At 42.6% G+C, this 17,109-nt stretch overlaps 1 protein-coding gene across 1 annotated transcript in view; it reads right to left on the bottom strand.

Annotated features, from left to right (window-relative positions):
- Positions 1-17,109, bottom strand: part of herc1 (HECT and RLD domain containing E3 ubiquitin protein ligase family member 1) — a 93,337-nt gene that overhangs the window by 50,314 nt on the left and 25,914 nt on the right. The window contains exons 5-23 of the mRNA XM_013913298.1: positions 16,608-16,781; positions 16,390-16,504; positions 16,177-16,297; positions 12,645-12,816; positions 11,664-11,976; positions 10,522-10,642; positions 9,959-10,010; positions 8,951-9,216; positions 6,087-6,302; positions 4,009-4,129; positions 3,531-3,768; positions 3,278-3,450; positions 2,888-3,043; positions 2,697-2,803; positions 2,499-2,609; positions 2,251-2,421; positions 1,352-1,591; positions 1,154-1,237; positions 50-609 (exon numbers count right to left, since the gene is read on the bottom strand). Coding sequence (XP_013768752.1) covers positions 50-609; positions 1,154-1,237; positions 1,352-1,591; positions 2,251-2,421; positions 2,499-2,609; positions 2,697-2,803; positions 2,888-3,043; positions 3,278-3,450; positions 3,531-3,768; positions 4,009-4,129; positions 6,087-6,302; positions 8,951-9,216; positions 9,959-10,010; positions 10,522-10,642; positions 11,664-11,976; positions 12,645-12,816; positions 16,177-16,297; positions 16,390-16,504; positions 16,608-16,781 — 3,511 coding nt within the window. The remainder of the gene's footprint in view (positions 1-49; positions 610-1,153; positions 1,238-1,351; positions 1,592-2,250; positions 2,422-2,498; positions 2,610-2,696; positions 2,804-2,887; positions 3,044-3,277; positions 3,451-3,530; positions 3,769-4,008; positions 4,130-6,086; positions 6,303-8,950; positions 9,217-9,958; positions 10,011-10,521; positions 10,643-11,663; positions 11,977-12,644; positions 12,817-16,176; positions 16,298-16,389; positions 16,505-16,607; positions 16,782-17,109) is intronic.

Genomic DNA, 17,109 nt, shown 5'->3' with positions numbered 1-17,109 from the left:
ATTTAATAAGAATAAGCCAATAAACAGCAGAAAACTTTTCATTCGATACCTGATAGTGACCTCGGCTTCATCCCACTGCACCTTAGCTGAGGTACTGCCTTCCTTCGTCACACCCAGCAGAGTAGCATGCCTCCCGGTCTGTTTGTGCACACATCTGCCTCCGACCCGAAGTCCTGCGTCCGCACCCCCGATCACTGCCAGGACAGGCCACACCTCTGTGCAGAGGGTTCTCAAGTGGTGCTCCGACAGTTCCCCCAAGCCGTGCTGCCGTCCGTGGCGACCTTTCTCCTCATCTGTCCGTGTGGGCGTCTCCTGGCTTTCTCTCTGAGTGTCGTGTTCCTCGCGGCTCTGCACCGAGCGGCTCTTTTTCAGCCTCTGTCCTAGGCCGCCACCAGAAGCGCCCGCTGACTCTCTAAAGCACAGTTTGATTTTGTGAAGTCGTTCAATCATAGTCTTGTTTATGCGAGGGGTCCAGTGGTCAGTGCGATGTAGGATGCGGATCAGCTGTATGGTGGCTTCAGCCAGCACTGTGGCCACAGGGCTGCAGACAGGATCCCCAGGTAAGAGGTCTCGCGGTGTTCCCCTCATTTGCATGTCACATATCTTAACCTAGAGACCGAAGATAAAGACAAAACATATACAGCAACTAACATATACTCAGAAACAGATTCTTTGAGGTGATTTCAGGTGTTTTAAGTGTTTAATCAACGGTTGTTAGATGAATGTAGATACAAACAAGTGTCTGAGTAGTCAAAAATCCATAATGTAAATTTGACTATTCGCAATTCAACAATTCTCTTCTTGGGTCTCTCACAAAGATCCAAAGCTGACGGACCTCATCAATAAAAGATTTCATTTCATGTCGATGACATGTGCTAATTACTTGTGATTGGTGGACAATATTAGCCTACATGCAGGCACATGAAACAGCGTCATGTGTCACATTAGTTTTGCACTGCACGATAAAAAGATCTAACGACTTTAAAACTGTTTATTTACTGTTTAATTACTTTTTATAGTGAAGATGCAAACACACATTACAACATGTGAAATGACTTCACAGATATCTTAAATGAATATTTCCATTAATTAATGCAACACTCAGCCTCAAAGAGTGAATGTTCAAAAGGACGGACTCAGTCCAGCCACCTACCTTCTCTCCTGGATTACTGCTGTAGAACATCACACAGGGATAGAGCTCCGTGGCATCCACGTCCTCAAAGGCCAACTTGGGCTCCTTTGGAATCAAACGTTGATAGTTAGAGAAAGAACTATTGATTTCTAACAGGAGTCTAACTAAAGTCTTTTCACTTGCACGAATGACTGGCTGCTCTCCTTTTTCACCCCTCACCTCTCCGTTCTTGCCAAAGGAGACCGTTCTTGCTTCCATATCCAGAACGCAGGTGATGAAATCTCCCTGAGTAAAGCTGCTAAGCGTCAGTGTTTGCTCCCCGTTATGATAGAGGTTTCCGCTATACGCTCGGTACAGCCACATATCCGATGTGGTGCGATGGTTGAAGTCGTGCACGGGCCATCGTGACACACCCACGCATGTCCCCTCGTTGCCTCGATTCTCCTTCACAATGTAGAACTACGGGTGACAACAAACAAACTCTGAAACACGTAGGGAGCAAAATAAAAACAAAGGCCACCTCTCCCACCTCTGTGTTACTGATATTTAAAAACAAAACTATGCTTTATTGTTATATAAGGAAATCGAGCAGAAAAATTGACTAAAAACAATATTAATCTTCTTTTTTGAGTGTTCTCCAACCAGTGTTGGGTCTGCGCCTCAGCTGGTTCAGAGACTTATTCCCGTATTAGCGTATTAGCGTATCAGCCAGAGGTCCTTTACTACGGTTCGGAGCCGCGGACCTGTTTTATATACGCGAGGAATAGTTTCTATATGAGATCGCTGCAGAAAGTGCAGCCTTACCTAATGTCCACCTACTGTTACTCATTTATATGAAGGTTTAAACATCTAGTTGGTGTTGGTGTGGCGAGTAAACTTCAGTAATAGTAATAAATCACACAGCAGTAGGACATTCATGTAGTTGTAAACAGCATGATAATATATTAAGTAATCCAAAGTATTCAGAATACATTACTCTCATTGAGTAATATAACGGAATACGTTACAAAATACATTTTGGGGCATGTAATCTGTAATCTGTAGTGGAATACATTTTAAAAGTAACCTTCCCAACACTGCCTCCAAGTAATAATGAGCCAATGAGAAAAATACTGTACCTTCCACTGGTAGCATCCAGAGGAGATGCCAGTCGAGGCCAGGCCGTAGCCTTTACCCCCGCTGCCGTGTGTCAGCCCCTGACTGTTTTCCACTACACAACACTGAGCCTTTTCTGGGTCAAAGGAAATTTCCTGAATGGGAAGGTTCTCATCTTCCTCCTCTGTATCTCCCTGTGAATTCAAGCAGCTGTCAGCTACATAAACAAATAAAGATAAAGATACATCCACAGCTAGGTGATCCTGCACACCTGTAGTTTAAGCTCCTGAACTTTTTCTTTAATCTGGATCGAGTGTTTGGTTTGAGCAATGGGACCTTCCCACATGCAGTCAGACAGCAGGGAGAAGAGCCGTTCAATGACCTAGAGCACAAGAAAATATTAAAGCTGGCGGACTGACGACAGTCATGTAGGACAAACTGAGGACTTGCACAGAGAAACTATTAGCACCTGTGTCATTTGGTCATCTTCCATGCTAGCCTCGCAGGCAGGCAGGACAGCCTCCAAAACATGAAGAGCCAGGAGCCGAGTTCTCAAGTTTCCCACCAGAGGAACACCTACATTTAATAACCAGAGGAAACGTCATTTTCACTTATGTTTATATTTGAGAAAGCACCATACACGATAGTAGCTTCTCGTACCTGAGCAGCACTTCTGCGCGGCAATGTTCAGCAGCACCTCAGTCCATTTGGGGGATGCCATCTTGGACTGGATGGCCTTGGAGGACACCACCCTCCTTAGGAAGACCAAGAAGTCACCGAGGTGCAGTTCGGCTGTATGCTGTTTGCGCAGCAACGCTGAAAATCAACAAAATTGCAATAAGTATAATGACAGGTTGCACTTATACAAACACAAAAACGGACTTTCTTTGAAGCAAATACTGTTCACACCACATCATCTAAACCTCATGCAAAAGTGCGTCACTCATGTGAGTGTTGCTAAGTCAATGACTTATACATCTCAAGATTTAAAGAAAATCAACAAGCTTTAAACAAACACAGAGATGTAATGACAGCAAACGCCAGTTTCACCTCTGAAGTCTTTCCTTTCAGAGTCGGCGCTGTCCTCATGTTTGCCATCTTCCTGCTCTTTTCCAGCATGAAGGAGACTAACTCCTGCCTGAGATAACAGGTTTTTCAGCTGACTGCAAAGCAGGTCCAGCAGTGACTGGACAACCTTGGGACTCAATTTGTCTGCATATGTTCTGCAAACACAAGGAAAGACACTGGTGTTGCACTGCTTCTGATTTACCAATTCCTCTACTGCTCCTTGTTGAGCTCTTACCCCGTGCTGATGGCGAGTATTTGCAGCAGCCGTGTGGAGGCCACCTTCAGGGCAGTGCTGAGCTGAGACACGCCAGGTTTTTGCAGGAGCTGGAGGGGCTGCCCCAGCATGGTCTCTGTCCCGCAGAGCTGGGACAGCACATTGAGCAGGCCACTGGAGATGGCCAGAGACACATCCACTGGCTGGTAGCGAACGCTCAATGCAAACACAGTCACCAGCAGGAGGCGCTGCTGAGCTTCTACGGTGACAAATGAAAAGATCAAAGAAAGGGGTCAAATAGAAGCTCACAGGCTGGGCCTTGTGTTTTAGAGGTTTAGAGTAAGGCCGTTAAGTTCTCTTTTCAAAACACGATTGGAAACACAGCTTCACATCTACCTGCAGGTGAAGCTATCGCCTGAAAGTTCTAATAAGCTTTCATAAATGTAAGCAGTACAGCTGTGAACACTCCTCAGTTCTATACAGCAGCACTCTGGATTACCTATGTGGTGCTTGTTTGCCTGAAGTGCTCTTTCCAGTGTGACAGACAGTTGCTGGTAAATCTTATGGACAGCCGTCTGGATTTCCATTTGGAGGCTCCTCTTTGCTGCTTTTACACCATCCTGTTAAAGACAAACGCACAGCCACACAAAGACAGAGTTCAAAACAACAAACCAGTCAGTCCTTTACACATACACTGAAGGTGAAAATACTGACGCACCTCTTCCTGTCAAACAAATACAGAGATCCTATATTGAGGATACAGCGCATCACAATGAACCGGTAAACTCCTTTTGTACTGCAGGCAGCCACTCTGAGTTTATGTGCCAGTGTGCAGAACTTAATCCCTGAAATATTTTATATAAAAAAATAAGAACAGAAGGAAACCTCGCCACTACCACTCACCCGTCAATATGTGTCTTATATGAGTGGACGAGTCAATGAATTCACTTCTATCCAATGACAGCATTACTAAAGTGAGTTTAGGATATCCTAAACTTTTCTGCTGGTAACCGCTGCTGTTTTTACCACTGTTAGCTGCTGTTAACTGATGGTAAATGGTAAAATGGCCTGCATTTTATATAGCGCTTTTCTAGTCCCTAAGGACCCCAAAGCGCTTCACACTACATTCACACACTGGTGATGGTAAGCTACATTGTAGCCACAGCTGCCCTGGGGTGCACTGACAGAGGCGAGGCTGCCGGACACTGGCGCCACCGGGTGATGGTATTGAAACTGAATTTGAAGGTGATTTAGCATTGTTGGACTCAAACGCTCGGTAAACACATCCTCATACAATGTGAGAATACAATCAGACTCTTCATCAGAAACAAAATGTGACTTTTAGGCCTTGAGCCTAACGTTAGCTGGCATACTGTTAGCGTAGAGGCATGCTAATTGTCAGCTGTCTAGAGGCAAGATGGTTGCATGTCTAATCAGCAGACAAAGAGCAACTGCAGCAATGTTGTGAATAAATAAGTGAGTTTATGGAGTTTTGTGTGTTAGAGCCCTGACCTCAGCTCAGCAGATGATGAAGTATCCATGTACAAATATTAAATGGTCATATATAGTTTAAAAGTATTAGTGATCTTTAAATGAAAAGTATGTGGCTGGTCTCTTGAGACAGACACCCTCTCTATTTTTGATCAAACTTGTAGGCATGGCTGGATCAGGTCACCCTGAATCAGTCCTTAGATATGGTGCTACAGAAAGGCTCAGGCTGCTATTTCTCCACGTCCTTCAGTTTATGTGCCACAACTGAATGCTAGATTTTGTCTGCTCACTTTTGGAGTTGCATTGCTGTGGAGATAATTAATATCAACTCCAGAAGAGTCAATTCTTCAATTTGGGCTTAATTAATAATATTTTAATAATTAATATATTAGTATAATATTGACTGACATGCTGGTCAATATTAGGTTTTTGTCAATACATTGGTATCTGCATTTATACTGGCCAGTAAATGAAAATGTAAAAACGTAAATAAGACACACGACAGAGGCAACTTGTTATGAAGAGAAAACAAGATAAAAAAAAAGGTCATTGTCACGTTTGTTTTAGTAAGAACTCATAAATAGCTTCATATAACAAATTTTAGTGAAATCAGTTTGTCGATGATGTCAGCTGATACATTGTGTTTATAAAACACCAGAAATCCACACAGTGCCTGGAGGAACGCAGAGCAAACAAAGGGACAAACTCGAACCCCGAACAGATAACCCTGCAGATCAGAACCACATTCTGAGCATTAGCAGAGCGAGCGGGACTTCCTGGTGGTTCCAACACCCAAATGAACCAGTGATGTATTTTGATGATGATCGTTATTAACAATAATTACTTTTGCAAACCTGGATCTATGTTGCCATGAAGAAAGGACAGCAAAGTTGAATCATTTCATTGGCTGGCCCGCTACGTTACTACTGTGACACCTATTACGTACTTGAATTTTTTAACACGCCAAATATCCTGTAAAGACATTAAGATGCAAATCTATGAGATAACAGATAATGCCTATCATCTCACAAATTGTCCAGACACTCACAATTCGAGGTATTCTTCATCCTGTGATGAGAGCCATACCTGGTAATGATGCAGCTGCACGTTCTCTCTCTTCAGCACTCCAGTTCCCACAGTGCCAAGGCCAAAGCAGCCAGCCAGGAACTGCAACCTGACAGAGGTGAGCAGTGAAGAGGACTGGAAGACTGCGCTGGATCGATCTGCATTGTTCAGTTGGCTGCCCTTCTCCTCCATGCCTGAGATCAACACCACGATCTGGTGGAGTGCTTCCAAACGCAGCTGGACACAGAACACATCCAACACTCAAATGAATATTCTGAATACTGACTGATAAGATAGACGTAGTTAGCATCAGTAACACTGGTTTGTGAAGCCCTGTTACTAGGCTTGGAGCTGTAGATGTTTTTAGCCAATAAGTATAGCCTAAATAAGTCTTTACAAGGAAGCTGTGTTTGAGTGGGTACGGCAAGCCAGGAGGTAGAGCAACTGGGAGGTCGGTGGATCAATTCCTGGCTACTCTAGAGCAGCGTTTCCCAACCACTGTGCTGCGGCACATAGGTGTGCCGTTCCACCTGATTATTACTCGAAGCGATCGGTGTGAGTAACGGCCAGAACAATTACATTGTCTTCCACTAGAGGGGAGTACAACTACCTGCTCTAATTAAATGGGTTGCCGAATGCCAGTAAAACAGGAGAAGACGAAGAAGAAATTACATAATAGTCACGTAATAGCAATAGATAAATATCTGAAGAGAAAAAGTAGTCAGCCTGATCTGCTTCCTGGAGAAAATGCTGACCCAGATGAAGGCCTTAGCATGAGCAGTGGTCAGAAGAAAGCACAAAAGGTCTACTGGTGACAAACCGAGCCAGTTTCGCTACGCGTGGTGCTCAGGGGAAAATGATCAATATGCTTTTTGTGACATTGTTGTTTAATGGTGTGCCGTGTGATTTTTTTTATGTGAAATATGTGCTGTGGCTCCAAATGGTTGGGAAACACTGCTCTAGCATGTTAGGCAAGAGACTGAATCCAGAATGGATCCATTGAGCACAAATGTTAAACAACGTGCTTGTTCATAGCATAGTGTTTACTGAGGTCATGGCCGAGGGCTGTTTCCTCATAGAATTCTATAAGCCCAATAAGTCCTTTCAAAACCATGTTTTATCTACTAAAAACATGCAAACCACTTTTCAAACCTGGAAGGCACCAAACCACTACTGCACATGCTCTATATGACTTGCACAAATTCCCCCTTTCGCTACAAATAGATTCCAAATTTGTGAGAAACACAGATTTGTCCAAACCATGTCTGAAGACCAACTCCTGAGACGTGTGGTGCAGAACTATAGTTTTAATATTTCTTAAGTTTAATCATTTCTTAAGTGCAGAAATCATGGTATTGTAGATGTCAATCTTTCAAGGTACATGGATGGAGTCTTCCTTCAAGCTGCAGTTTGACTGTTTACTGGGTAAAATGTTTTCACTGGAAGCCCGTTTCCGCCACTAAATAAAAACAAAACAGCTAGTATCCATAACTCGAAATTTTGAGTTATTTTCTCAAAATTTCGAGTTAGCTCTGCCAATCAAAACTCTACGTGAATGAGGTCGCTTTCTTATTACCCGGAAGCTTATGGCGCAGAGGAAAGCGCACTCAAAAACGGACCCCAACAAATTGGCGCTTTGGCGAGTACGTTTGCTGATAGTAACACCATGTGATTCAGCTAATAACATTTGATTTCATCATTTGTGAAGCCAGGCTGAAAACACTCAGCAATCTGTGCATTCACGACTGGATGTAATAACGGTAGCTTAGCTGTAGCATTTGTAGCTGAGGGCTTCAGCTTCCGGGTAACCAGGAAATGACGTCATTCACGTAGATTACTGATTGGCAGCGCTAACTCGAAATTTCGAGTTACTTTTCTCAAAATTTTGAGTTAATAAATTGAAATTTCGAGAAAGTAACTCGAAATTTTGAGTTATGAATCCTTTTTTTTTTAGTGGCAGAAACGGGCTTCCATAATGTTTTCCTGTATCCAGTGTGTGTGCTCTGTTCTGCCCAGCTCAGTCTTTTCTTTTTGTCTCAGACCATGAAGTCACCCCTCCACTGTGACGCTGACACTGGTGTTTGACAGGTACTATTTAATGCAGCTGCCAGTTTACAACCCGTGAGGTGTCTCTGTTTTAAACGACACATTCTCAGATGTTTGTCTTCTTGCACAGTTGTGCATCGGGCCTCCCACTCCTTTTTCTGCCTATTTTAGACTCAATGTTTGCTGCTCCCTAAAGGGGTATGGATAAGAGATTTTAAGTTTCTGCACAATTACTCACAATAGCCTTCCTTTCTCAGAAGAACAACTGATGACTGGAGAACAATAAAATGGCTGATGCTTCGGACACTAAACTAACCTAAATAATGCTGTGCCATGGTTTCCAGCTGTGCAACACAACTGCAAAAGGTTTTTCTACTAATTTATTAGCCTTTTAAATGTATTGATTTGGATTAGCAGCCATACCAGGAAACTGATCCAGAGGACTGACAGCTGTTGATGATAGGCCTCTAAGCAAAACTGTAGAGACATTTTTAAAATATCATCTGACTAATTTGAATTGTTTTTAAATTTGATAACGTGTTCTTCTTTAGAAAATAAAAACCCAAACTTTTGACGAAGTCTTTATATCGTCAGTAGGAATCAGTCAGTTTTAGACTGAGTGAAATGAGAGACAGGCATTACAGATTTCAGTCTTCAACTGATTTGTTGAGAAGACAAAGAAAACGTATAAAATACTGTCAGCTCTGTTCTGAAAAGGTATAACCGTACAAAAAATAAAAATCCTCCACAAACGTTTCATAGAAGAAAAGAACAAAATCAACTATGCTGACTTTGATTAACCATCATTTGGTTGGACTTCTCGCTGAGGAATCGCTCACCTCTGCTCTGCTCTGCTGCTGTTCCATAGCCAGGATAATGGCCTGTGGGCTGGTGGACATACTTTCTTCTGGCTCCTTAAAAGCTGGAGCCAAGCCCACGTCACCACTGATGAAGCTGACCATGTTGTCGATGAGAGCGTGGATGCCCAGCGATCGGCTCAAGTCCAGGTCTGACTCTTCATACGTTGAACTGTAACTCTGCTGACGGCTCAGCTTGGCCCGAAACCAGGACTCAGCCAGGGAGTCTGGTGAGCTGTGAAGGAGGCCTGAGAAGGAGAAGAAGATCCCGTTTGTTGTATTTGTGCACACAGGGGATCTATTGAGGGATGTGCCGAGTAGCTTTGAAGCACTTAAAAGGAGCGCATTATTACTCGACCGGAGTTCATCAAATGGCCAAATGCCGAGTCTACATGCAGGCGCAAGCCTCCATTATGAGTTTGCCTGTGATGGATGCACCGAGTATCCAACACACACTGAGGAAGAATTCTGCGGCTGAGAAGTGGAATGGGAAACAGGCTAGCGCGTCCACACAACAACTCAGTCAAAGTATCAGCACTGATGACTTCTTCAAAAGTGCAACCCAGAAAGTTCCATGAAAATTCTTCAAAGTAACAGATTACACTCTTCACGAGGAATGAGCCATCATAGTGCAAAGTAACAGTGCAAGCAGAAGAATGGCCTGAATGGAGACGTTTATGTGATCCTGATTTCTTTATCTTTCTTTTTTTCTTTACAAAATGAAAAGTTGAGGCTCAAAGAGGGCAGGGTGTGGGTATGGCATTACAGTCATGGAGTTATGAGTTAACAAGAGGAAGAAACATGCCATCGTTTACTTGCTTGAAGTTCCTCTTGTGTTTGGGGCTCAACTGCCCCAAAAGAAGCAAATAAACTATCCGTACAGGAATCAGAAGACAGAGAGACAAGAGTAACATGTGAACGATAACAACCGAAAACCTGCATTGTCCTCTCTCCAAACATTAGCGGAGCAAATTAGCGGTCGGTGGTTACCTCTCTTTTTGTGGGAGAATGCCAAGTCTAGGTCAACATTTCTTCTTCCATTCTGAAAGAAAAAACAGAACGGTTCACAGATTTGCACATTATGTTAACCTGTGATTGTAAACTGGAGATTCAGGCGGCTGAGGTGGAGGACAAACAGACTCAAGGACAAGTTATGTGTGTGGGCTTTGCAGTTGTTGTGTGAAGGAAGGCAAACATTAAAGGTGGAATTCTAATGTCAACTGCGTGATTATTGGACTAACAGATGCCAGTACTGCAGCAGTGTACCAGGGGCACGAAGAAAATGTGTCGTACCATAGGCACGAGCAGTGTGTGTGTGTGTGTGTGTGTATAATGTTCCACATGTCAGAAGCAAGTGACACATTACAGTGAACATGATTTGCTTATTAACACTGGCTTTACTACCATCATTACTGTGACCTTGTTCTCTGTGAGATTCAAATCACATTATTTTGTCAGTGTGTGGTGGGTCAAAGGAGAGCAACTAGTTCTCTGAGTTGTTTGTCAACTGTACTGCAGATGTAACAAAGAGTGTGTGCAGGCATTTGATTTACCAAAGTGTAACCTTCTTCATCTGACTCTGGCTGGGAGAGGTCAGACTCGCTCCTGGACTTCATCAGTCTGTAACTTGGGCTGCTCTGCACTAAACGGCTCTCTGCGCTCAGGCTCTCACTTCTGTACACAAACATATCACAGCACTGTTAAATCAATGAGAACAAGACAGCTAAACAACAACAATTAAACAGCATGATTTTCACCTGAATGGTGGCGCATACAGCCACATCAGTTGTCTCCCTTTTTATAAAAAGGACAAAGTACAACACGGTGCTCGAAATACAAAACATTGGAATACTTTGACATTAAAAGGGTAAAGCAGAATTATGTTCACTATGAGAGGTTCTGAGGTGCACACCGCAGGCTCCAAACCACTATGGTTTGAAATGTGAGCTACAGCGTTACATTAACACAGTTTTTGTGTGTGCAGACTATTCTACTTTAATTCAGTAGGCTTAACAAACAAGAATGATAGGAATGATATTACACCATGATTAATTCAGCTGATCAGGTGCACTCAATACGAGGCACAACAAGTGAGAAAGGCTGAACAAACAAACAAACAAAATGAATTACTGTCCAAAGACTTATGGAGTCGTGTAGACAACAAAAGTAGCCTGTGTGTTATCTTTTAGTCCTGTGCAGTCACCTTACCTCACTGATACTGGGCACTCAAGACTAGTCAGATCATGACTAACTGAAGACAGCTCTTGATGTGGAGCCTTACAGTTGTGGTCAGTACAGTTCCAGTACAACTATGTAATGTGCTCATTCCAATGCTTCACTGTAAAAGTTAACAAGAGCTTGGTGCAGGAATTCAGTGTTTTTCCACCCAAGTGACGACTCAAAAACACTTTTCAAAGCACTTTCATCAAACTACCTTTAAATAAGCAGATTTAAAGTAACTATAGAATATCAACCTAATGATAAACTGAGCTATATTAAATATAACTGAAATGTTACATTATAAAAGTATATGAAATAATTAAAATAAGTTGGGTTTTCTCTTAAGTGTATATGGGGCCAGTAAAAGAGAAACGCACAATGAATGACTAAATTTCTTAGTAATGTGACTGTGCCCAATGATAAAGGAATTCAATTTTTCAGGGATGTCAACAGTAGCATCCTATTTCTCTCCGACCTGGTCATGAAGCTGAGGCACTCCTGTGTCCCTGTAGCTAACTGGGTCTGAGCTTCTTCCTGGTTCTGCTTGGTCAGCTCGCCCAGTACTGGGCTGACTCCCAGTATCAGCAGAGCACAGCGGTGGATCACAGAGTTACAGGCTGCCGTGTAAAGGTCTTGGCCTTCTGGAAGACCCGTACTGCCCCTTCTGCCCTCTTGAGCCAGAATGGTGTCTTCCTCTCCACCTCCTCCTCCTCCATTCCTGGAGCTGGAGCCCAGTCCTGTGCTGCTGCTGGCCCGCTCTCTCTCCCGACTGCGAGCCACCTCCCGCGCTGAGAGAAAACATTGAAAGATTTCTGTGTTGTGCCACAATCATACACACACACACGCATGCACACACACACGCACACACAAAAAGACACACAAATAAGATGCAGTGTTAGAGGACAAAACAGCAGCCACAAAGAATTACTGGAGTCTAATATTCAATACTAAAGCCCGTGCTAAAGCAACACACTGCAAAGCCTTCGGCACATAATGTCCATATATTACAGGACATGAATATCAAGTGAAGGTGTTCATAACAGTATGTCAGAAGTTTACAGCTTTAAAACTGCCAGATTACACATGCTCATAGGTGCTATGAAACACCTTCCTACTGAGAAAGCTAGCTGATAAACTGTTCGACTTAGAACTTCACAGCATGAGAAATATGCAGAAATCAGTTACAATGTTGCAGATTACAGCTGCACTTCCAAATACATTATACTAAGTAGTGAAACTGTTACAACCTGAATAATAACCATTTATTAATAATATTCATACTAGAACCCTTTTACCAACACTACAGGCTACAGTGACAAGCAAAGTCAACAAAAACACAGATGAATAATACAGACAGGATTTTAAAAAGTTAACATTTATTCACTTATGTCCTCCAATTGGCTACTGCTTTGCACACTAAACACACACACATGCAACTACAGGCATGAGTACTTACTTCCAGCTGTCATTACTTCATGCTCCCTGTCATCCTCTTCATCGTCTTGCTCTTGATGGCCTTCTTCTCTCTCACGGTCAACCCTCTCTTCAAGTTCTGCCTCCTCGTCAATGGTGCGTGTGAAAGAGTGCTCCTGGGGGTCCATGTCCAGAGAGTCCTGATTGTCGGAAATCTGGTCAAATGACAATAATGCCTGATTTTGGATACCATTGATATGACTATTAAGCTCGGTGGAAACGTGTGTATGCAGTTATGACCATAGTTTCTTGGACAAATACAGAATATATACACAATTTTGCCTCTGTACACCACCATAGTGGGTTTTAAATCAAATAATCAACATGTGCTTAAAGTACACACTTTACCTTCACAATAAATAGGTTTAGCAAAAACTTGGCATTAACTGTTTGGGAATTCCAGAGGTGGCTGTGGCTCATGTGGCGAAGCAGGCTGTCGATCAATCAGTCCCTGGCTACTACAGTCCATGTGTCCAAGTATCCTTGGGCAAGATACTGAACCCTGAGTTGCCCAAGATGCACCCATTGGAGTGCAAGTGGGTGTGTGACTGTTATATAAAGTACATAAATAAAATGTGTGTGATTGGGTGAATGAGACCTGTAGTAGAAAGCTCTTTGAGTTGTCAAAAATTGAAGAAAAGAAAAATAATGGCTCAATTATATGGAGATGGTTCGGATTCAAAATGTCAGATGATCAGCAGAATAATGTGTTCTGTAGAGAATCCCTAAAAAATGTTCCGACAAAAGTTTCAAGCACTGCTAATCTTTTCCACCATTTACAACAGCGCCATAAAGTGCAGTATGAAGAGTGTGAAACTTTGCTGTATCCCAGATCATAAAGCCTCCAGCACCGAAACAAACCACATTACAAAACTCCCATACCCATGCTGTGCCTTATGAGAAGTGGAGTGACAGTACTAAAGCAGCGGCCTATCATATCGCTAAAGACATGGTCCCCATCTCAGCTGTGGAACAAGAGGCCTTTATTCAGCTGCTAAAAACCCTGACCGAACATACCAGATACCTAGTCAAAAGTACTTTGCAAGAGAAGTACGGCCAAAAGTATATGCTCACCAAAATGTCTCATTGACCAGCAGGACCTGTGAGCCATACATGAATGTGACTACAGCCCAAGACCACACCGCAGAGCATACAGCTGAAGCCCTGCAGGATGCCCTCACAAGCTGGAAGTTCAACCTGACGCTTTAACGACTGACAACGGGGCTAATACCTTGGTGGTTGAGGATGCAGTGTTTTTGTCACAGACTTCATGTGGCCATTGGTCAGTACAATGCTGAATCAGCCGATTTGAAATAAGAAAAAAGATTACTAGGCATAACATTAAATAAAAATCTTATAGAATCACCGAAAGAGCTAAACATATCTACAGGGTGGGCCATTTATATGGATACAGCGTAATAACATGGGAATGGTTGGTGATATTAAAGTCCTGTTTGTAGCACATTAGTATATGTGAGGGGGCAAACTCCTCAAGATGGGTGGTGACCATGGTGGCTATTTAGAAGTCGGCCATCTTGGATACAACTTTTGTTTTTTTCAATAGGACGAGGGCCATGTGACACATCAAAGGTTTACGTTGAAACCAAGCACACCATTGTTTTTCTTGTGACATTACCAATAAGTTTGATATGTCACATGGAATTTCCTGCGTTGTCTTTCTTTTTCTTTAGAGTGTTGGGCCCGCTGAGCCTTGTCCAGAAACTTGTAAACCTCTTCTTAGATAGGAGACGGTGTGACAAAGTGGCTAGGACAGAATTCATTTGCCATGTCACTTGCATATATTGTTATTTTGTGTTCTGTTATCTTACAGTCTATCATAATGCTTTAATATAAACCCAGCACATGTAACCTTGGCTCTACATACTATCCCGGGTCTGTTTGTGGTTATAGTCATTTCATCTTAAAGCTAAATGTCACTTCATCATTAATTGATTTGAATCTTTCATTTGTTTATGTAGTTTAGTTACCATACTTAGCATTGTGTGTTCCTTTGAGCAGGTCCAATGTGTAAAACAGGTATGTGGGAAGGGCCCCCCAGTACTTCCTGATTTTATAGGATATGATGTCACTGATCATGTCAATTGGGTGTAACCAAATGAAGGGGTGTTTCTTTTGTGTAAAATTGTTTATTTCATTTAAAATAACCTCATGGGTCATATTAAGTGAAGACTTTTCAAAGTCTTTAGTTGGGTGAATGAGTTTGTTAAGTGGAAAAATAATTTTATTCCTGCTTCTTTGTCTAGACTGTGTTATTTAGTCTACCCTGTTTTCCCAATGGTAGAGGTTAATGAGGTCCAGGTGTGAGTGAAATTCTATATAAAGCAGGTGAGATTTTGACTGACGGGTTCTTGTGTTTTTGTGAAACAATTGTTGAAAGGCGACGCCAGAAAATAAAGAACACTTAAAAGAAACTTGAACAGTCTGCAGATGCTGTCTTCCTATCACCTTCCATGCTGCTTATGTTACTTCACAGATGGTAGAAGGGTTTTCAGTTCCTGCAGAGTCTAGCTAATCTTGCTTTGGAGGGCAGCTATAGTGAAATGGACCCGTCTTATCCTTTCACTCAGAAGCTGATTTTGTGCTCTCCGTAGAATCAACTCTGTATCCCCTGACAGTGGATCCAAGGCACAAACTCTTAGGAACAACCTTGTTCTGTCTGCATCTTCGTTAAAATGAAGATGGTTCCTATAATCCACTAGTTTCCCTGATTCCTTTTCATACTCCCGCACCAAGTGAAGGGTGTTGCTCCCCAAATGTACGCCGATGGTGTGCGTCCTGCTCGGAGTCGCCATTACCATTAATAGAGGTCCTGTTTGAGCTCACATTGGCACGGACCTCGTCGGGCCATTTCAACGGAGTGCACAGGGATATCACTTTGTATTAGTTCTGGTGGCTTATGCAATACGATATCCTGAAGCAGTGCCTCTGCGCACCATTTCTGCAACGAGTGTGGTGCAGGCACGAGTCTGCAGATACTGACTGACCAGGGCATCACAAGAGAGAGATGAGATAGGGCCAGAGGTACCTAATTCCCACATTCCTGCCTCCTTCCATTGTAATAACCATCTCACACAGGCGCAGAGAGTGGACGTGCTGCATTGGAACAGCGTTTTGCAGATGTGTTCTCCCACCCTCAGCCGTGCCAATCTCATAAAGCACAAAGGGAGGAAGCTGTAAAGCTGATTGTGCTAAAAAACAGTTGTTCATTTTGCAACGTTGTGTTTATGGTATCAATCACACACTTGATCTCAGTCCAACAAAAGATACTTTTCAGTTACTAAAGACAAAAGTTAGGGCAGAGAGACCCATCACCCGTGTATTAAAATCAACCCTTATATCTGAAATTATGTTGGTTTGTTCCTAAACAGTTTGTGCTACACTTTTTTAACCCCTTAAATTAAAGGTGAAAGTCTGTTGTTGAATCACACACTGATTTATTTAAATAGTGGTGTGCAGAGGCAAAACTAAAAAAAAAAGAAGCTTTGTTTACTTACCCTCCTCTCACGAGAAGAAGATCGTGTCTGGATGAAGTCCATGTTCTTACAGGCTAGTAAGCGGTTTCGTACCTTAAAAACACCGCGATAGACTTCTGCCAGGGACTTAGATGGTTGATACCTGATAGGAAAATATTTCCTTTAGACAGGTACTGTGGGACAGTATGGAAATGCTTCATGCCATATATTAAAAGGTGTATTTTGTTGTACTACCTGCCCTCTCCACAGGCTTGGCCCAGCAGCCCTGTGTGCTTCAGTAAGGCTGCCAACACAAACCTGGACACAGTGTCTAATAGGGTCTCATTACTGAGAGATGCATTGTCCCAGTCTGCAACAAAATCCACAGTGCAGTCAGTGAATGTATATACCTGTAAAGCTAATTGCATTAAAGAAATGGTAGGATTCTGTATATACTCAAAACAGATGCAAACCTTTGCCAATAGCGTACTCATGCATGTTGATCCAAAGGCTGTTGGCAGGTTCTTTAGAGGAACCCAGAGCCAAATCCACCAAGACACTCAAGTCAGGATGCAGTGTGCAGTCGAAGGGTTTCTGCTCCTCATTACCAGAGAGTGCAGCCTCCAATAATGAGCTGATGCAGGTGTCTGAAGGACAAGCAAACAATTATCTTCACAAGTCACAGAAGAAGCGATAAATGAACTCAACTGGACAAGAGCCCTAGGATTCTGATCAGTCAGAAGTAATGTCCTGCTCTAAGTTACAGTCTACTACTAATCTACTCATGTTGCTACTACTGTCCGATACCGATATCATAAATTTGGATATCTGCCGATACCGATATGAATCCGATATAGTGTTTTTTAATCAACAAAACTGTTTTTTAAATATCTTGCTGCATTTTGTATAAGTTCATACTCAAGTTTAAAACAACAACTACACTAAGGCTATTCTGTTATACCTGTATGCAAAAAA

The sequence above is a fragment of the Pundamilia nyererei genome, unplaced genomic scaffold (assembly GCF_000239375.1).
Source record: "Pundamilia nyererei isolate P.nyererei 1_Seehausen unplaced genomic scaffold, PunNye1.0 scaffold00124, whole genome shotgun sequence".
Classification (NCBI taxonomy): Eukaryota; Metazoa; Chordata; class Actinopteri; order Cichliformes; family Cichlidae; genus Pundamilia; species Pundamilia nyererei.
This window is presented reverse-complemented; position numbering and strand designations above follow the sequence as displayed.